Below are 22,600 nucleotides of genomic sequence, written 5' to 3'. Positions count from 1 at the left end.
TATCTCCTCTCGGTGACAGGCCTCGTACCTTCACCTCTTTGAAGGGGGAATCCCACAATTCTCCCACTTTCAGACTGGATCCTGGGGTACTTACTGTGATTCTTCAGCTGGGCTGACTGGGCTGGAGCCTTCCTTTCAGTAGCTGTGACCAGTGTGTGGATATGGTGACACAAAACAGTCCTTTCAAAACAACATATTTTTCAATTTCATAGCAGGAACAAAGCAGAACAAGAGCAAAGGGTTATTAAAACATGCATGTTATTAAGCAATTTACATGCATGTTTGTCTTATGTAAAGATTAGGGAGGCTTATCCAGACACCCGCACTTTTGGGGACTGCGGTTCAGTCTGCTTTCACACCATCTTTAGGGGGCAGACCTTTTATCAGTCCCAAATGTTCTTTGTTTCCCTGTATCTCTTGAACCTGGTCAAATTGGTTTGTGCAGCCCACCAGAGGCGGGGACGCAGCATATCATAGTTAATAGTCCTGAGTGTCTGCTAAGGAACTCCTGGCTGTGCTGCGGTCACCTTTCCTGTGGACACAGTGTCAAGTAACTCCTGCTGGAATTAATCCTGGTAGTCCTATAGCAAATGATGCAATAACAAATAGCTGGACATGACATATATTCATAATATATCATGAGCGTCTCCCATACCTTTCAGACTTTCTGCAGAAGCCCCTTCATCAAGCCAATGAGAGTTTGCACTTCATTTTTGGTGCAAGTGGAGGCACTTCACTGGAGCTCACTTGATGTGTGGGGGAGTAGGGAAAAGAATTCACAAGCTGGCAAAATAAGATTAATTACCCAGAAGTCAGTGTGAACTCCCCTGTCACCTTCCCCTAATTCCATCCTTTAGGAGAGGCTGGTTGATGGTGGAGTTTGAAGGTTTCTTCTACCTGTGCAGGATGGTAGGAATAGCCCAATATCTGAGTTAGCTAAAGCAGTGTATTGTCTGAGTTTTGAGGGTTGGAGTGAACCTATGGAATTCAAAAGTTTTCAAAGGGCAAAATGGAAAAGTGAAGCATAAATAGCAGGAATAGGATTCATTACACTGCTCTACAGCCAAAATGTTTCTGAAATAAATGTAGTCAAACTTTACTAATTCTGGGTCACTGAGAACGAAAATGATGCTTAAAATTGTTGATTGGCTCTAGTTTTCAAGATATGCTATTGGGTCAGTATATACGACCCTTGACTTGGGAATGGCGGAGGATAAGTGAGTTATAAAGGGAAGGGATCTCAATTTAAACCAGAAATGACTAAAATACATCTTTGACTGGATCTATGAATAAATCTATGACTGGGTTTGGACAGTACTTGCTTTTTAGGCAAAACAATGAATGATGCAATCTGAAGCTGGTATTGCGTCATACATGATATGAATTGCATCATGTTATTCCTAGAAGTCATGGATGATGCAATCATAACGAAGCTTACATCACTCTGCTGAACAAATTGCCCTATATCAGCTCTAGAAATCATACAGTGTCGTGCTCTCTTATTTGTCAGTGTTTGATTTTGCAAAGGGACACATTTCTGTTTAGCCAGAGTGATCAGAGATGCCTCGTACTTGTGTGAACAGTGCAGATAACTTCTGCTATGTTTGTGGTGAAGTGACTTTTGCATCACAAAAGCACAGTATAACCACTATGGTTAAGAAAGCCTATCACCTTTATTTTGGCTGCAAAATTGGAGATCAGGACAAGAGGTGGGCCCCACACATATGCTGCAAGACTTGTGCAACAAATCTTCGCCAGTGGTTGAACAGGAAAAGGAAATCTATGCCTTTTGCAGTGCCAATGATTTGGAGAGAGCCAACAGATCATACCAGCAACTGTTACTTCTGCATGGTGCCTCCAGTTGGGAAAGGTGTGTCAAAGAAGAAAAAGTGGACTATGCATTATCCAAACATTCCATCAGCTATACGCCCAGTACCCCACGGAGAAGGACTGCCGGTTCCTGATGCACCAGAATCATTCTCACTTGAGTCAGACGAGGAAGAGGACGAAACTTCTGGTCCTGAACCATCAATGTCACAGGACCCACATTTTCTCCCATCCTCCTCCTCTGAACCACACCTCATAACACAAGGTGAACTGAATGACCTTGTCAGGGATTTGGAACTACCCAAGAGTAAGGCAGAGCTGTTGGGCTCCAGACTACAGCAGTGGAATCTCCTGGCAGGTGATGTTAGGATTTCCATGTTCCGTGACCGTCAAAAGGATCTTGTCCCATTCTTCTTCATGGAAGGTGATCTTGTAGCCTGCAACAACATCGATGGTGTGATGGCAGCCCTCAACATCGTTCACGATCCAGATGAGTGGAGACTGTTCATTGATTCATCGAAGACGAGTCTTAAAGCTGTTTTACTGCATAATGGCAATGTTTTGCCATCAATTCCAGTTGGTCATGCAGTCCATATGAAGGAAACCTATGACAACATGAAACAACTTTTGAGGTGCATAAACTATGACCAACATCAGTGGCAGCTTTGTGGCGATTTGAAGGTTGTTGCTCTCTTGCTTGGTCTGCAGACTGGATACACAAAGTACTGCTGTTTTCTCTGCGAATGGGATAGTCGTGCAAGAGATTCCCACTACATCAAGAAAGATTGGCCACTCCGACAGTCATTGGAGCCTGGGAGGAAAAGTGTTCAGCATCCACCACTTGTTGAATCAAGGAAGATTTTGTTACCACCCTTACACATCAAGCTGGGTCTGATGAAGAACTTTGTCAAGGCCATTGACAAAACACAAGCAGCTTTCAAGTACCTCCGTGGAAAATTTCCAAGGTTAAGTGAAGCTAAGATAAAGGAAGGTGTCTTTGTTGGTCCTCAGATTCGTGAACTTCTTCGAGATGATGCATTTGACCATGCACTGCGTGGCAAGGAAAAGACGGCATGGAAAGCCTTCCAGTTAGTGGCAATAAATTTTCTCAGAAACAACAAGGCAGACAACTACAGGTTGTTGGTGGAAAACCTTCTCAAGGCATACAAAAGCCTTGGTTGCAACATGTCACTAAAGATACATTTTTTGCACTCTCATCTAGATTTTTTTTCCACCGAACTGCGGAGCAGTGAGCGACGAGCACGGCGAGCGATTTCACCAGGACATTGCAACAATGGAGAAACGCTATCAGGGCAAATGGAGCCTATCAATGCTTGCAGACTATTGCTGGACAGTGACAAAAGATGCTCCATTTAATGAATACAAGAGACAAGCCAAGAAGCGCTGAGTAGACACTGAATAGGACTAAACTATGTACATAATAGTTTTTTGCCTTTTGTTTCATCATAAATTTTATTTATATAACCCTTTTGCTGATTTTTAAAGTGTTACATACACAGGACAGGTGAAATATTATCATGTAAAGCAACCATAAACACATGAAAAGACCTAGGTTTACAATTTATGATTAAAACTCTACTATCTACACAATATACATAGACATAAAATGTAAAAACTTAAATATCTTAGAAACAGTAGCCAATCAGTTGTTTTAATTGTCATATTTGAATTCAGCACATCAAAATACATAATAAATAGCACATTTTATCTCTGAAGCAGACGACTTCTCAAAAATTGTAGACCAGTGTTATTGGAAGACCAAACAATGAAAGCACCAATGGAACCACTAATAGGGTGGCTGTCTCATGCTGTTGGAGGGAATCAGTCCTCAGATAATAATCATCAGTAGTCTGCAGCTTTGAGGTCCTCTTCAACTCCTTGCTGCTGCTGGAGTGTTCAGATAGCTGTTGCTGTGAAAGATGCAACCTTCCACCAGAGTCTAGTTAGAGGACTATATCTCATTCTGTTGGATGATTTGGCCACAGTCATCCACTCTGTCATGGCTTCTAGGCTGGATTACTGCAACTTGCTTTATCAAGGGATGAGTGTTATTTTAGCCAGAATGAAGTAGTCAGCTTGTTTTGGCAACACCGGCCACCAAGAACTAGTACTGCTAGTCTCATTATTGTGGCTTCTTATAAAATTAAGTTAAAAGCTAATGTTCTCATTTTTAATTCCCTCTGCAGCTGTTTGTCGGCATCTCAGCGAGTGCCTTTTTCCTTGACAGCTATATCTTGCAAGTATACATGTTCCTCAGGCACTTTGGAGCTGTCATCCTTGTGGGTGAAATCCTTGAGTGGGAGTTGGGCTTTCTCTGCAAGAGGAGACGGGACTTTGGAATTTATTATCAGAGAAAATCATTGATCTTATAGGCTTCGGAATAGGCAATATTTCAGTTTCACTTTCCCAAATTAACAGAAAAGGGGTGGAACAAAAAGTGAAGTTAGAAGGAAGTTATAAATTTTATTTAAAACAAACAAAAACAACAACAACCAGATTATCTAGGAGAAAGAAAGAGTGGAAAACTACAAGTGATCTGTGGCCTAGAGTTGATTCTTAACTCTTGGGTGGCTTTACTAATCTCTTTATTTCTTCTCTAGATAGACTGCATTTGTGATGGGTGCCTTTATAAATGAAAATTACAATTGATATTTTAAATAAGGCTTGCTGACTTAGCTAATTAATCTAATTTAAATCAATCTACCCTGCTCAGAATCCTGTTTTTTGTTGATCCATATTCTGGGAGTTTGCTTCAGCAAGACCAACCAATGTTATATTCTCTGTGGAAATCAAATGCAGAGTTGCTCTTTCTCACAGGGATCAGGTAGGATCCAACCTAAGAACACCAGTTATTCTAGGATCTGTCCTTCTCTGCTTCTCTTGGCAAAATCAATGATGTTTAGTGGAGGAAGACAGAAAAAGACATCTACAGTGGTAAGCTTCTCCTTAATCTAGATAATGCTGGCACTTTCTAGCTTGCCAGTGAAATGATCACATGCTTTTGTCTGCAGTGTCTGAAGTTTTAATCTAATTCCTTTTTGGACAACAGCTCAATGAACCATGCCCTCTGTGGCCTGCATGTACTTTTAAGTAGATCAACTGAGTTATTTAGTCACTGTGGAGTCATAACATGCCTGCATTGGCTCGCTGTAAAAATTAGCTTAACTCAGTAAACAGTATTAGTAGTTATTAACATATGTTGTGTATTGTAAATGGAGAACTTGTTAAATTGAATAGTATGGTAGCCTTGCACTGGAGTAATTGTAGGTTAGTTTTACTTCAGGCAGGTAGTGTTCTATTTAGTGGTTGGCGTAAAGGACTGAGAATTGGGACTAAGATCTCATTTGACTTCTGCTACTGACTTGGTGTGTGACCTTAGACAAATCATTTAACCTCTAGCTGTCTTCCCCCTTTGTAAAATAAGGATAATTTGTCTGTCTGCCTCAGTAGTGAGGTGTAATATTTTGTTAAGCGCTTTCACCCAGGATCTGAAAGGTGTCTTACAAGTGCGAAGTATATGCCAAAGCCCATGGGCTATTCTTGAATTATTTTTTCCAGTTAAAGCACTAAATGTTTCTAGCCATGTGCGTTGCATCATGCACCTATAAAACACCTGCTAGAATTGTGCATTTAGATGGCTATCTCACTGTCCTCTGTGTGTAATGATGGGTTCTATGCATCTTCACATTATGTAGTCGTTGGAGGCTGTTTGACATATGCCTGGGGGTTTGCAATACACGAGACTGAAGTTTTGTAAGTCTATTGTATGACTTCTGAAAGGAAGGCCCTATTCAGAGAAGTGGCATTCCAGGAGTGGCAACCTGACTGCAGACACTTTGTTGGAGAAATCCATTTTACCCATGGGTGGTTCTTTTATTTGATTTCCTTGTATAGTGTGAGGGTATCTCCCATATTAGGTCATTTAAACCCTCAGAGGTTTGTCTTTGACATGCTTCTTTCTCTCTGTTTTTCTGCAGTTAGGGGCATCTTGTCCTGTCATTCATATCTTGAGCAATTATTTGGCCAACAGTAACATCTTGTTGAAGTCTTACTACTTAATGACAACCACATGCAGTGGCTTCTGGTCACTGCATCATGATTAAAAATGTTCCAGTCTTGTGCCAGTCTTAACTTTATAGTATGTAACTTCAGGCAACTCCGGTGGATTTTAGTGTGGTTCTAGTCTGTAATAGAACTATATAAAAAGGCCACCTCTTTACTCAACTGATCTGTTCCTTTTATGGACTCATTCATAATTACTGACTTGAGTGGTTAAAAAATATTTACTGCTTTTTGAGAAGCCTTGTTAATATTGCAGAGCCAACACATTTGGGCTAGCTAGAGCAGTGGTTCTCAACCTGGGGTACATGTACCCCTGGGGATATGCAGAGGTCTTCTAGGGAGTACATCAACTCATCTAGATATTTGCCTAGTTTTACAACAGGCTACATAAAAAGCACTAGTGAAGTCAGTACAAACTAAAATTTCATACAGACAATGACTTATTTATACTGCTCTATATGCTAAATGTAAGTACAGTGTTAATATTCCAGTTGATTTATTTTATAATTGTATGGTAAATATGAGAAAGTAAGCAATTTTTCAATAATAGTGTGCTGTGACACTTCGGTATTTTTATGTCTGATTTTGTAAGCAAGTAGTTTTTAAGTGAGGTGAAACTTGGGGGTACGCAAGACAAATCAGACTATTATACCCCTTTCAGGAGTCTGGAAAGGTTGAGAGCTTCTGAACTAGAGTCTTGCATATTACAGACACTTTTGGCAGATTCCCATTACAGAAACAGGTTACACAATTTTTTAAAAAACTTTCCTATTTTTGTGAAATCCAATTTTTTTTCACCAGCTCAGGTGTTGAACAAGAAGAAAAGAGCCAAGTTTAATTTTCAGATGGAGAGTTGTTTACACAGAGATGGCACTCTTAAATACCATCTTTAAAGGTGCTTTACAAAATATAAGCCCACTTTAAACCTTTTAATGGAACTATCATATTTATTTTGTCTCTCAAAGAAGATCCTGCAAGTTTGTTTGCTAGTCTCATTAATTAGGTTGTTTCCCCTTTAATTAGCACCCTACCCTATTTTAAAAGTCAGTATCTAGGCGTTCTTAATTTCTGCTATGCTAACATAGTTTACAGTTTTGCAATGAGAAGATGTTGCAACCTGTAAGTCATTTAAGTATGACTTCCCTTGTGTGTAGATCTTAAATTTCAGTTCCAAAGAGAGGCCCATGTTAAATCAATTTTATGACCCCTACTCAGACATCCTTTCCTCACTTCAGACTGATCATCATGTGAGGGTTCCTCCTCCAGTCAAATGTTCCTTGTGAGTAAGCAACAATTTATGTAACAGAAAATAAATGAATTGTCCCCTTTTTCTGTACACACATGTATTTGTACGTTGACTCACTTTTATAAGTTTTTTGAGCAGTGTTAATCAGGGGACTGAGTTCTTTGTGTAGTTTTGTTTGTTTTTGTTTTAAGAGATTGGATTTCCAGGGCAAATCACAATTTAGCTATTCTACTTTTTTGTTTTAACTTTTTAGTACATTCACATTTTTGTAGTCAATGTACATACTCTAACATGAGATAACAGTGAAAATGACTGTTTTGGATATTTAGATTCTGTTAAGACGGTTTCTGGGTTTCTCTGTTTCCGGCCCAGAGTCTGTGGGTCCCTCTTTCTTGATGAGTCTTGGGTTTGCTGATCTCTCCTGTTGTAATCCACATTTTGTATGCTGATGGTCACGTTGTTAACCACCATTATATCAAACTCACTTCCCCTCCTTTCCCTCCCACTCATTATTCTTAACAGTTCTCCTTTGGTGTTAGTTTAGTATAATTCCCCCTTGGTTAATAGAGCTGGTTGAACAACTTTCAAAATCATTCACCAAAAAGGATAAACTTTTCACAGAAAAAAAATCTTTTTTTGACTAGTTGTAATATTTGAAGTTTCTAATTAAATGATCGAACAGTAAAATGTATGCTAAATTCAAAGCTGTGATTTAATAGTAAACGTCTCAATTTGTTTCCTTGTGTGCTCTTGGTCAATTTCAGACTAATGTATAATAGGTTGTGAGAGATAAGGGAGAGAATGGGCTTTTTGGCTACAAACATCTATTTACTCTTCTCTCCTCTGAATCTTAGTCAAATTATCTCTGAAATCAGAATTGCCTACATTTAATAATGCAATAATCTTAAATGCTGGGCTAAGTCTTATGTTGTAGAAGTGGGGAAGTTGCCTAGCAATCAGAAAATCTCTATTTTTGGTAACTTTGAGCAAGTTGATCTTGACATATTTTCAGTAAAAGCAAGTAGTGGTTGTGGCACTGGCCGACCAGGTGCCAGCTCATGCCAAGGCCCCTAAACCTCACTGAACACTGACAAATGTATAGTTGGACACCTGTCTGTCTCACCTGCATGTTAGTATTGGTATTAGATTTATAGAGATGGGTTTAGTGTTTGGACTTTATGAAATGCTTGTGAGTTGCTGCATCCATTAATCTCACTTATAATGTCTAAATCATGTTATAAGGTAATATTTAAGTGTTTAAGTATGAAACTGGAAACCCTCAGAGTCAGGAGACAAGCATTATTGAGTGTGAAATACTAGTTCACCACAAGCAGGGCCGGCTCCAGGCACCAGCAAGGGAAGCTGTTGCTTGGGGCGGCCAATGGAAAGGGGTGGCACATTCGGGTCTTCGGCAATTCGGTGGTGGGTCCCTCACTCCCTCTCGGAGGGAAGGACCGGCCGCCGAATTGCCACCGAAGAATGAAGCGGCACAGTAGAGCTGCTGCCGAAGTGCCGCCGATCGCGGCTTTATTTTATTTATTTATTTATTTATTGCTTCTCCGCTTGGGGCGGCAAAAAAGCTGGAGCCGGCCCTCACCACAAGAGATGTATTCTGCCCAGCAAAGGAAGGCCTATAGACACCAGACAAACCATTGTGGAACATCAGTGGATAGGGGACTTTGCTCCCCATCACACACATGAAGAGAGGATGTGCACAAACCCTCGTCCCATCACAGTTTGAACTCCAGGGGAAGGGAATAAAATCTCAGAGCCGGAGGTTCTGTATCACTATGGTGCTTTGAATTTGGAGAGGGCAATATTTCTAAAAATAAGCAAGGGATCCCCAAGCTGCTTAGCTTAGCTTAGCCCTAAAGGACCTATGGAGGTTGTACATTACAGCAGCTTGTTATTTTTTGAAGCCGAAGACTGTAACTCATTTGTGTGTTTACTTGCTTTAACCTTGTAAATAACTTTTATTTTTCCTAGTTAATAAACTTTTAGTTTAATATAGGATTGGCTACAAGTGTTGTCTTTAGTGAGAGATCTAAGGTACATTTGACCTGGGGTAAGTAACTGGTCCTTTGGGACTGGGAGTAACCTGAATATTGTTGCAATTTTTGGTGTAAGGGACCATCTACCAGAAAGGCAGGCATGCCTGTGTGGCAAGATAGACTGAAGTGCCTAAGGAGACTGTCTGTGACTCCATCTCAAGGCTGTTATAGTGCTTGAGGAGTTCACACTTGCTACTTTGTTGGTGAAATCTAATCATAGAACACACAACCAATTGGGGGTTTGTGCCCTGGTTTGTAATAGTCTGTTCTGAGGTTGGCACCCACGTTCGTGAGCTTGACAGTGGTGCAAATGCATTCTGTGGTGTTAGTCATCCCTACTGGATGTCCTGGTTCACATCACAAGGCCACCAAATAAACAGGTGCCATCTGTTGACTGTTCACTAGGCTAAGGATTCAGATATCAGCCATGTTTATAAACAGATTTGTTGTGAGTGTTTGCATGGTGACTGCTCTTGATGTGAGGCTCTAGCCAGTACTATCAACTCTCATTTTCAAGATAACCAAATTCACTTCACTTAAAATTCAAAATGAAGAACTAAAAACCTTTCTTTAACTTTATTATAGTGCTAGAGTTGCAGTCCCCTCAAATGAGGAACTTGTTCTAGATTAATTTTTCTTAACCGCCTCTTATTTTATATGAATGTCAAAACTACTACCCATCATTAAAGCATTTGCTTTTTTAATAAGTTGAAAAAATACAGTGTTCTGCATAGGGTTATGTATTCAAATAATTTGAATGGAATAGTGTAGATTGATAGGGTATGGACTTGGTTAGGTGTTCTAGGAGTTTCCCATTTTTGTAAAGATCATAAAAAGATAAACTTTCTTTTGACCATACAACAGAGAAATTTTTATTCTGTGAATCTGGTAATAAGTTATGCTTTACTGCAATGCTATTATGTACATCTGTTTGAAACTAAAACCCCTTTTAGTCAAAGAGTACTGTCATGTCTTATAAACAACTGTAAATGGAAAAAGACTCTGCCATAACAACAGATGCAAAACCTGCAGACATATCTCCACTGCTACGATGATCAGTACCCCCCACAACACAGCTTCCAAGATCTACCGGTCCTACACATATCCATCACAAAGTGTGGTATACCTCATCCAGAGCACTAAATACCCTAGTAACACTATGTGGGTGGAAATCAGACAGTCCCTACACTCTTGAAAGAACTCCCAGGGAAAAATGATATGGTGTGTTTTGTTTTTTTATCACCCGTGGACAAACATTTTTCACAAAACGATCTTACCTCTGTCCTCGTCCTCAAAGGAAACCTGCACAACACTTTCAAAAGACGAGTTGGGAGCTTAAATTCATAACTTAGCTAGACATTGAAAATGATGGTTTTACTAAATATGCTGGATTTATGGCTTATTACAATAATCTGAAACCCACGAACCCACCCCCACCCCCCGCGCCCCACACCTTGAATGGTGTCTCACAATATGTGGAATTACTTATACTGAACAATCTATTCCATCTTATATTTAGCTGTGATGCTCTTAGTATCTTTCCCAGACCTGAAGAAGAGCTTTCCTCTCTCACCAACAGAAGTTGGTCCAATAAAAGCTATTACCTCATCCACCTTGTCCTCTAATATCCTGGGACCAACACAGATACAACACTACAAACAACAATGGGAAAAAGTTGTATTACAACATAGTATACGTCTGCACTCCTGTTACAACTATAAAAAGTTCTCCCAAGCATAATTGATGAGCCACTATCTCTTATTGTTTCTTCAGTTCTCTTCGTATGCTGCTGTTTCTGGATGCCTATTGTATTGGGTGTAACAAGTTTCTGGTGTTAAGTTCTTCATGTAAGTGGCAAGGCTTTAAATATAGGATGACAAGCATTAAAGTGAATGTGAAAGTCAAAAATTCAGGCACCAAAGAGATGATTTTTTTTAAATGGGTTGGTTATAAATTGGCCTCCCCTTAGCAAGATATACTATTAGGCCAATATTTATTTCTCTATATACTTGTTTAACTGTGGATTTTTTGGGGGGGGGGGTGATGGTTCAAGATTTGTTTCTACTGAAGTCTTTAAACCTGTTTGCTAAGAATCCTTTGCTTAATAAGAAACTTGCAAAGTGCTTTTTACTTAAAAAGGTAGCGACATGTAAAGGCCTCATTGTTTGGAGGGTTGTGTGCTGCTAGTGCACTACTACTCCATTTCTACCTAGGCATTCTGAATTAGTTGCAAGATTAGGATGAGAAAACTACAGAAAAGGCCCACACAGACACATGTGGCCTTCTAAAGGTTGTTTATCACTGTTTCAGGGTTGGCCAAGTTTAGGGACCTTGGCAAGACTTATGTAGTTGCAAACAAAAAACGTTCCAAAAGCCAAAATGTTATCAGTTGTTCCCATCCTTTACCATTTAGCGTCCTTACTCCCAATCCAACTGTTGGGATATTGTGTTCCTTAGTGAGTGATAACCAGAAACGGGCACTGTGCCTAACAGGAAACACAACTCTTGCATAGCAAGGCCTTGGTTATTCCATTATGTAAATGCCAGAACAATACCTCCCATCTGTTTTGCTCCAACGTATTATAATATAATACTCTAAATATTTAAATTTCCATTTGCAATGAACTGCTACAGTTCTCATAGGAGAACAAGGATATAAGTCAACACTGTTCTTTGTGTGCAACCCTATAGTAATATACCTGTGTGCGTACATGATAGAGGGGAAGATTTCTAGTAAGATAATATGCTTCAGATTCAAACTTCCAAAGGGTGGTTATAAATATGGATAACATTTGAACTCTGTCCTTTAAGCATAGTGGTAAACATTAAATGGTGTATGGCTCTTTGAGTGCTGTATCTTTGCCTCAGCTCGTCGTAAATATGTATAGGCAGCTTGGTGTATTTTTTCCTACCAGATGGTATTTCCAAACTGCCCTTCTGCAGGGAATCTGTCGATTTTTGTCCTTTTCACTTTCTTGTTACCAAGATCTGCTGGGATCTGGTCATCTTGTTGTGGCGCAAGCTCAGTCCATTGTTTCTTGCAGTCAGTGTGAGTTGTTACTTAGATGTTATCTCTTTGCCACAGGAGCCTTCTTTTTGTTCCATGTGGGCATAGCAGCTACAACAGTGGGGTCCTGGTCCACAATTGGGGCTCCTAGGTGCTGTGATAATTAAGGCTAAGATTTTGTCTCAGACATTTTTAGTAAAAGTCACAGACAGGTCAAGGGCTTCTGTGAATTTTTCTTTTTTGCCCGTGACCTATGCATGACAAAACAGGGAGCTCTGGGATCCCTACACTACCCTGGGGCCCCCAGCTCAGACCTGTGGGGTCCCCCCTCTGCCAGCTTGGGACATCTCTGCCACCCGTGGTGCCTGGGAGCTCCCAGGGCACCCCCGTGACATCTCAGAGTTTGGGGGCCCCCACAGTTCCCAGCCATCATGGGCTGTGGGGAGACCCTGCAGCTCCCAGGTGCCATGAGCTCAAGTCACAGAGGTCTGTGGAAGTCACTGATTCATAGCCCTAATGATAATACAAATAAAATGACATACTGAAGATGACTCTAGGTTATGGTTAGCAATGGGCAAAAGTAAGTTGCCCAAATCTAGCACCTATTAACATGAAGATGCAGCTGGTTTGTCACCTGACTAATTTAAACTCATGGGGTTAACTCTGACAAGTGTATGTGCATTTGTCCTCTTGCTTGTATCAAAAATTTGGCTCCTGGTGAAACCTTAAAAATATTTGATGTTTGGGATGGAGGGAGAAGACTTGACACTTGTGAAGTTACTGGGTGCTTGGGTTTCAGCAGCTGTGTTTAATAAAATCACCATCCACATAAAACACCAAAATGCTCCTTCTTGGCTTCTAAACTTCCTACAGTTCAGTCAGTCCTGAGCTTAACGGGGCCTTTGGCTTATCAGAGACAAAGTTAATGGTAAATCCAGTTTCTATGAGCTGGGTATGCTGTTCCTCCTTTTCTCTTCGTGCTTCTGAGCATGTGTGTTGACCATGTCATATCTATTGAAAACATAACTGTTAAATATTTGCTTTTCCTCCTTTAGGTTGGGTTGATGTCGACCATGGGATAACAAAGAAAATGCAGCTGACAGCAGAGGCTGAGGTAAATATTTTTTAACATTTACTTGGTGGGGGGGATCCAGACTCCTGGAAAACATGAAACTTTTTTTTGTGTGTGTTTGTCTATTGTTCGTTTAATGCTCTATAATGCCATCATTTCAGACATAGCTTAGGAGTAGTGGTTTTACACAAGCCTTTATTCTTCCCCTTCTCCCCTACCTATTCCTATGCCCCCTGTACAGCATCTGTATCAAAATATTAACTCGGCTGTTTGTTTTTCTTTCTCAGCCTGTGTTGTACTTGGGCCCCACAAGGTTAATTCTACAAATAAGCATGTGAACTTTGACACCCGTATCCAAATTGACGGCTTTGGCTGTATTACCCCTTGACAGTATAGCTGGGACTGCCATTTTGGCAATCTGTAGTTTTAATGTTTAAAGGAAAAAGTTCCTCATGGTACCATCCAGTGAATGGGCTACTCGCTGCCTGGTATTCTTGCCTGTTGCTATGGAGCCAGCTAAGACACTTTCTCCCACCCTTTTCAGCAGGGAGTCCTGCACTCCTTCAGCAGCCACAGATGACTCTCCTAGTGCAGACAAGGTTGTGTTGTCCATAAATGTGTGTGAGCAGGAGATGCAGACAGTCTGATGTGGGTTCTAATTTCTAGAGAATGTCTTCATTCTTCATGACACCTTTTTTTTAAAGGGGACCTACAAGAATATCCCAGCTTCCAACATAATAGTCTGTGAAACTGTAGTGTGGTTTTTAACAGTGACTTAACTCCCTGCATGCTACATCTGGCAGTGTTCTCCTGAGTTATGTGCTTGGTCACTCTACAGTGATATGGGGGTTAAAAATACTACCAATTTCTGGTAGAGTGGTGAAGCAGCTTTTTTTCCTCAAGCTGCTTGTCTGCTGAATGCCCTATTTGTCTTTGCCATTTAGAGCATTTGACGTATGTCTGCAGGATGAGATTTTAACACTAGTAGATCACTTTTAAAGGATCACTGTTCAAAGCAATAGGCCCAGAGTTGAACTGCCTCTTAAAGAGAATCACTTTTAAATTCTCTGGAGTCTGAAATTTAAAATTCTTCCAATATGAAGGCAACAACATAAAGTAACATCTCAGTTGAGTCATCACAATGACACAACCATGGCTGCTTTTGTTAGGGATGTGGGGGCACAAGCTTGTTTGCATGTCCTGCTCTGATCTTCGAACGGGAAGGCTAACTATCAACACTTAGTCATGTGTTCAGAGAGACTTCTGGCTTCCTAGCCTGAATAATATCACTTTTAATAAACTATATTCAGTCAGTGTCTTCTCTAGTGGAAGTGATGTTAGCTTTTGCTCCCAATGGAGGTGTTATGCGGCTTTTACTACCTTAAACGTCTGTAGGGCTTCCTTTTCCTGTCCAAGCATCTTCTGCCTAGAAGGTCTTGAAATGAATATCAGAAAAAAACATGTTTTCTTCACTTTACTTAAGAATACGTAAAATATTTTGGAACACCAAGGGAAATTCCTTTGCCATCTCCCCTTCCCTGGGCACCAGAAGTGGAGTAGAGAACTTTGACATAGGAATGAATTTTTATACTTGATCAGAACAGAAATTATACACACTTCCACAGTCCTCCTTCCCAAATGGTTTCCCAACTCTCCTAAACAAATATCCATTGGCTTTATTAAACCATTTGTTAAACCTTTTCCCCCATGGTTGCCATTATTTTTGTTAAGACAAAGAAGGAATTTCCAAACCTTTCCATGCTATTCTGCAAGGGTGCCCTGTACCCATACTAAGTGGGGCAGCATTGAGTTCACTCTTCATCCTAGCAACCAGTTTTCTTTTGTTTGCATGTTCTTCGGGACACACTGTGCCTTACTCACACCTTCTATTAACATCACAAGAGTTCCACAGCAATGATCTGTAATTTCACAGTCTTACTTGATGCCAGAGAATGAATAACTCTTAGAAGGAAAGGTGAATGCCCTTGCCTCGGAGAAGTCTCATTTCGCAATCTTGGTATTATGGCTAGTGGGTGGTGAACACACAGTTTCATTATACGATGGGGTAACTAGAGTGGATTTGAAGGCATTGCACAAGAGGGGAAGATGCCTCTATATGCATTTTGGTGCACTAATGTGGCCAAGTTTAGGATTTCAATGAGGTGAACAGTTTTGGTAAGCTTTAAAATGTTCTTGGCAATTGGGAACTCTCCTGACTTAAATTTTACACACACACACACACACACACACACACACAATGTCACGTCAACTTAATAAAGATTTACCTTTTTTGTAGGGCTGTCGATTAATAACTCACGCGATTAACTCAAAAAATTAATCATGATTAATTGCAGTTTTAATTGCACTTTTAAACCATAATAGAATACCAATTGAAATTTATAAAATTTTGGATGTTTTTCTATATTTTCAAATATATTGATTTCAATTACAACACAATACAAAGTGTACAGTGCTCACTTTATATTTTTTATTACAAATATTTGCACTAAAAATCATAAACTAAAGAAATAATATTTTTCAATTCACCTCATACAAGTACTGTAGAACAATCTTTTTATTGTGAAAGTGCAACTTACAAATGTAGATTTTTTGTTTGAGTGCAGTTATGTAAGTCACAAGTCCACTCAGTCCTACTTCTTGTTCAGCTAATCTCTAAGACAAACAAGTTTGTTTACATTTGCAGGAGATAATACTGCCCATTTCTTATTTACAATGTCACCTGAAAGTGAGAACAGGTGTTTGCATGGTACTGCTGTATCCAGCGTTGCAAGATATTTATGTGCCAGATGCGCTAAAGATTCATATGCCCCTTCATGCTTCGGTCACCATTCCAGAGGATGTGCTTCCATGCTGATGACGCTCGTTTAAAAAAAAAAAAAAAAAGCGTTAATTAAATTTGTGACTGAGCTTCTTGGAGGAGAATTGTATGCCTCTTGCTCTGTTTTACCCGCATTCTGCCATATATTTCATGTTATAGTAGTCTCGGATGATGACCCAGCTCATGTTCGTTTTTAAGAACACTTTCACTGCAGATTTGATAAAACACAAAGTGTTACAAATATGAGAATTCTAAAGATCGCTACAGCACTCGAAATCTGAAGTGCCTTCCAAAATCTGAGTGGGATGGGGTGTGGAGCATGCTTTCAGAAGTCTTAAAAGAGCAACACTGGTGCAGAAACTACAGAGCCTGAACCACCAAAAAAGAAAATCAACCTTGTGCTTTTGACATCTGACTCCAATGATGAAAATGAACATGCGTTGGACTGCACTGCTTTGGCTCGTTATCAAGCAGAGCCCATCATCAGCATGGACGTATGTCCTGTGGAATGGTGGCTGAAGCGTGAAGGGACATATGAATCTTTAGCGCATCTGGCACGTAAATATCTTGTGACGCCGGTTACAGCAGTGCCAAGCGAACGCCTGTTCTCACTTTCAGGTATCGTAAATAAGAAGCTGGCAGCATTATCTCCTGAAAATGTAAACAAACTTGTTTGAAAGATTGGCTGAACAAGAAGTAGGACTGAGTGAACTTGTAGGCTCTAAAGTTTTACATTGTTTTATTTTTGAGTGCAGTTATTTTTTGTACATAATTCTACATTTGTAAGTTCAACTTCCATGATAAAGAGATTGCACTACAGTATTTGTATTAGTATTTTTCAATTCACCTATCTTGTTTTTTACAGTGCAGATATTTAGAATATAAAATAAAGTGAGCACTCTGCACCTTGTATTCTGTGTTGTAATTTAAATCAATATATTTGAAAATGTAGAAAACATCAGAAAATATTTAAATAAATGGTATTCTGTTATTGTTTAACTGAGTGATTAATCGTGATTAATTTTTTTAATAACTTGACAGCCCTATTTTTTTGCATATAGCGTGAGGGAGATGGGGAGCAAATTTCCTGCCACAGCTTAGCTTTGTGACATCATCAGAAAATATGGTGGTGATAGAGACTGATGGGCTACAGAAAGCCCTCTAGCTTACACAGCTTGTTGTGGAGTGAATTCTGTTCATGGGGAAATATGGCAGCAAACAAACTTAGGAGCAATTAAATATGAACATGGAACATAATCTTTTATTAGCTGTTAACCACACTTAACCCGTGTGCAGCTACAGCTTCAATGAGACACTACGTAACTGTATAAAAAGAGGTCAGTTTAGTAATCTCAAAGACCCTAATTTAGGAAAGCATTTAAGCATGTACTTAATGTGCATTCCTGAATCTTGGCTTAAAGCAGAGGACCCCAAATTGTGGGGTGCGACTGGGACCCGGGCCAGCCCCCATGGGGGGCAGGAAGTGAGTGCCACCCATCTCTGCTTCTGGCCCCAGCCCCCTTACTCGTGTTCATGCTGCCCCCTCCCCCACAAGCCGCAGACCCACTTCCGGGGGTGGGGGGAATAGGAGTAAGGGGGGGCACGACCCTGAAAAGTTTGGGGACCACTGGCCTAAAGTAAGATTCAATTGCTCATGGATGGAGCTGCACACAAGAAGACAACATGCACAGGCTAATTACTGATGATCACTTTTTCAAATAATTTTTGAAAATGTAGAATTTAAACTAAACAGCAAATTCTTATCTATCTTAGGGTTTTATACTGCTACCCATCACCATAGTGTCTGTGTACTTTCCATGTAAAATCAATAGCAAAATCCTTAGCAGATTTTTTGTGGAGCCTCTGACACTACTCTTTTCTCAGTGTGAACTATTGTTGGAATCTAAACTTGGGTCTAAATTTTCAAATGCAGGAGCTTTGAGTTGGATCCCTAATTATAGGTTTAGGCCCTAATAAGTCCATGTCTTTGAGGTGCCTAAATCCCACTGATTTGAATGAGAGTTGTGGATGCACAGCATTCTTGAAAATCAGGCATTCTTTATTTAGGTGCCTAAGTCTATGGTCTAAGATCTGAACACTTTGTCCTTTCCTAGACTGTAAACTCTAAGCAGGAGCAATGCACTCTTCTATCACTCGGTTAGCACTGCGATTGAGCACAGTGGTGCTTGGCTGATAGCTAAACAACTAAAGCTGTTAAGGCTGGAAAATATCACTGAAGTAAAAGTTACTGGCAACAGCTGAGAGCTAAGCTGTGAGGATGGAGGCCCACCTACCTCGAGGGTCTGGTCAGAGCAGTGGAAAGCCTGTTCTCTTCGCTCTGCTATCATTCAGTTTGTGATTGATGCTTTTTATGGCACAGCATGGCTCCCACAGAGACACTCTTTCCCCCTTTTGTTAGGGCTCAGGTTCCATGGTAAATAAGACAGTTATTCAATGATCTGATTCTCTTGTCTAAAACTCTGTGGTGCATGTGACTGGAGATCTGACTAGCTCACTTAATTGTAATGTGTCTAAATAAATGGGCTTTGGGAAGCTATTAGCTGAGAATTCTGAACCTGAGACTTCGGGACCTAAAACACTGTCCTTTTAGTAAAAGAAACCAGTTCATATCTATCTAGTTTCTAACAAATGCTTCTCTTTATTTATTTTAAAGTTTGACTTTATTCAGGTTTTAGCCAAGGGCTTCAGCTTTGTCAGCAATCTGGATATGCACAGCAGAAGCCATTGAATCAAACTCTGCCAACCAATACCACACAATGACTGTTTCCTATTCTGCGTATAGGGGAAATCTCCGATACCATGGTGGAAAATGATCTGATTACCTCTGTTGATCCTTCTTAGTTAAAACACTAAAGTGTATTTGGACTACAGAAGGAATCCTTCAGACAAATAATACAGAAATGAGTATTAACTATGGTTCAAAACTCAGTTTGAAGTCATGCTTCACATTTGGCAGTTAGAAACTGCAACAGACACTTTAATTGTTTGAGAGAGTGCTTAATTTTCATATTTATAGATCCAGTTTTTCTGAACTAGTTGATTCACCACTGAGAGACCCAGCAACGTTGGGAGGAGGCAGGGGGCTGCTACCACAGCCACTTTATAGTCAGCTGACAGCTCCATAAGCAGACAAAGAAATACTCAGTGTAGTGAGCAGGAGAGTGAGTAATAACTTGAACTCTGCTTGTTTGTTCCATGGCCTTAAAGTTTTTTAACCCCTTCACTTTTGGATCCATAGCAGCATTCCATTGACATGTAAGCACTCTGCTCCCTAGAGCACTGACCTGGTTAAACCTAGCTTGTTCCTTTTTCCCTCTTGTTCGCTCTGGAACACTGGTGCCTAATCATGAATTGCACCTGAGGGAACAGCAGGAGACTCCTGATGTCCCATTTAAAGAGATTCACACAGTAGGGGAGGGATGTAGTACTGATATATACTGCATTTAAACATATTTTATTCTTTACTTCATAGTTTCTTTGCTTTCAATAAATCTGTATTTACAGAAAGCTTTTTCCAATCACAGCTGCTTATTTCTTTGGTCCTACAGGGAAGTCATAATGCTGAATCTGTCACATTACAATTTTTTTCATGGCTATAAATAATATCCCTATTGAATGATGCCTTTCTTCCAAGATTAAGCACAAGGAAGATCTTGTGTAAATGTAAATGATCAATAATGGCAAAGGGACTATTGATAGTTAATTGAGAAAATAAATATAATTTGTCTGCAGGGCCATAGAAATGGGGTGTTGAGGGACCACAGAGCTGGGGTTCTCATAGGTTGTGGATAGGAGAATATTGGGTGGCATGGGGATGGGGGGGGCAGTATAAGGCTCGGTTATACCCCCTCCCCAAATCAGTGGGAGGGGTTGGGAAATGTGAGAGGGGGCAGTCCACTGGAATGAGGAGTAGTGCCATAATGCACCCTGCCCTTGGAGCTGACACTTCTCTGGTGCAGTGCCAGGGTAAATTTTATTTGACTTTGGTAACCCTCATGAGGACTCTTTCCTTGTCCCGCATCCCTGGGAGGAGTGGTAGATACGCTGGAGGGTAGGGATAGGATACAGAGGGACCTAGACAAATTAGAGGATTGGGCCAAAAGAAACCTGATGAGGTTCAACAAGGACAAGTGCAGAGTCCTGCACTTAGGACGGAAGAATCCCATGCACTGTTACAGACTAGCGACTGAATGGCTAGGCAGCAGTTCCGCAGAAAAGGACCTAGGGGTTACAGTGGACAAGAAGCTGGATATGAGTCAACAGTTTGCCCTTGTTGCCAAGAAGGCTAACGACATTTTGGGCTGTATAAGTAGGGGCATTGCCAGCAGATCAAGGGACGTGATCATTCCCCTCTATTCGACATTGGTGAGGCCTCAACTGGAGTACTGTGTCCAGTTTTGGGCCCCACACTACAAGAAGGATGTGGAAAAATTGGAAAGAGTCCAGCGGAGAGCAACAAAAATGATTAGGGGGCTGGAGCACATGACTTATGAGGAGAGGCTGAGGGAACTGGGATTGTTTAGTCTGCAGAAGAGAAGAATGAGGGGGGATTTGATAGCTGCCTTCAACTACCTGAAAGGGGGTTCCAAAGAGGATGGATCTAGACTGTTCTCAGTGGTACCTGATGACAGAACAAGGAGTAATGGTCTCAAGTTGCAGTTGGGGAGGTTTAGGTTGGATATTAGGAAAAACTTTTTCACTAGGAGGGTGGTGAAGCACTGGAATGGGTTACCTAGGGAGGTGGTGGAATCTCCTTCCTTAGAGGTTTTTAAGGTCAGGCTTGACAAAGCCCTGGCTGGGATGATTTAGTTGGAAATTGGTCCTGCTTTGAGCAGGGGGTTGGACTAGATGACCTCCTGAGGTGCCTTCCAACCCTGATATTCTATGATTCTATGATCCCTTGCTCCTTGGGGAATGGAGAAGGGGATGTAGTGTATTTTAAAGGACTATTCCTGCTTTCTGTAGCAGTAGGAATCCCATAACGACTCCTACGTTTCTGGCTTTGGTTCTGATACTTTGCTTTAGCATTCTGGTATCTACAGTGGTCTCAGCCATAATCCCTGCTCAACTAAATCCTCGTCTCAGCCTCTGCTTTTAAAAGGATAAATCCAGATATCCTTTGTAAAATATTAACAGCCCCTTTTTAATGAATGAGTGGAAGCAATTCCAAGGGCAATCAGCAACTTGGAAGTATCGTCTCCAAGTGCTGGAGAAACTTCTTTGTTTGCTGGTTGCTGAGCAAATATTTTCAATAAGCTAAATATTAACAGTTACAATTTGTTTTGAGCAGAGCAGTGGACAGATCTTTGTTCCGAGTGGAGAGTAGGAGAATCGGAGACTCACCACCTCTTCAAGAAACAGGCAGAGCTGTCTTATAATTTGATTTTTTTTATTTTTTTTTAGTGCACCATTATTTTCATACGATCACATCTCGACTCTTTCACAACTGAATGTCTAAGTCTTAAGCAGAATGTACACTTAATTGACTGGGTTTATTTTCCTTTTTATTACACATTACTAGTCTCTAAGAATGCATCTCCCTAGATATGTGGTATTTTGGTAAAGAGGGCCCCCAAAGGGAAGAAAACGTGTACCCCTTTTCTGCTTTAGGATGTAAGAGAGGGCTTATTGCTTATTAGTATTTCATGTCTTGTCTAACCTGTCGGCTTTTCTTGGAATCTATGGATAACTGGAGAACTAGTAGCATTATGGTATCATGAGGAACAAGGATGTATCATGAGCAGTTTGGGTGGTGGTGTGGGGATGGAGAAGGAAGTTTTTAAAAAGCCTGTCCAACTCAAAACACCTGGAAAAATAACTGAGAGAAAATCTCTGTGTAAGATCCAAACGCGTGTAGCCCTACAAGAGTTCCAGTTGTTAGCTTCTCCAAAGAGTCCTTTGGTCTTCCCTTGTCTGTTTCGCTCTGTATTCCTGTTCTAAGGTAAAGAATCAGGAGAAACTTTCAGGCTTTCATTACACATCATAAAGAAGCAAAAAAGCATGCTCTTGACATTTACTGATCTCAAAGGTGAGCTGCAACAGAAAGTTGGTTACTCAACTTTCTCTTTCCTAGAGACCATGTGATAATGTCCCAGGTAAAAGCTGTACCTCTCAAAAGTACCAGCTGTGACATTGCAATTATCTAATTTATAGGGAATTTCAAGGTATCTTAGACAGGGAAAATAAGGAAGCTTAAAGAAAGATTATTAAATTAAAAAAATTAATCAGAGGAATGATTATCAGCTAGCTATTCCAGTGATAGAAAATAACAAAGTGGACATCAAATAATACCTAGACATTTTTCTTTACAAGACATTATCCTTGTGTGATTCTTCCTGGCAGCACCCCAAAATGGGGTGACTCGCAGGACACTCCTTATAACAACATAAGAATGGCCATACTGGGTCAGACCAAGGGTCCATCCAGCCCAGCATCCTGTCTGCCGACAGTGTCC

At 40.5% G+C, this 22,600-nt stretch overlaps 1 protein-coding gene across 1 annotated transcript in view; it reads left to right on the top strand.

Annotated features, from left to right (window-relative positions):
* Window positions 1–22,600, top strand: part of SOAT1 (sterol O-acyltransferase 1) — a 47,877-nt gene that overhangs the window by 5,688 nt on the left and 19,589 nt on the right. Inside the window, exon 3 of the mRNA XM_065409611.1 lies at window positions 13,270–13,328. Within this exon, the coding sequence (XP_065265683.1) occupies window positions 13,270–13,328 (59 nt within the window). The remainder of the gene's footprint in view (window positions 1–13,269; window positions 13,329–22,600) is intronic.

This window comes from Emys orbicularis, chromosome 8 (assembly GCF_028017835.1).
Source record: "Emys orbicularis isolate rEmyOrb1 chromosome 8, rEmyOrb1.hap1, whole genome shotgun sequence".
Classification (NCBI taxonomy): domain Eukaryota; kingdom Metazoa; phylum Chordata; order Testudines; family Emydidae; genus Emys; species Emys orbicularis.
This window is presented reverse-complemented; position numbering and strand designations above follow the sequence as displayed.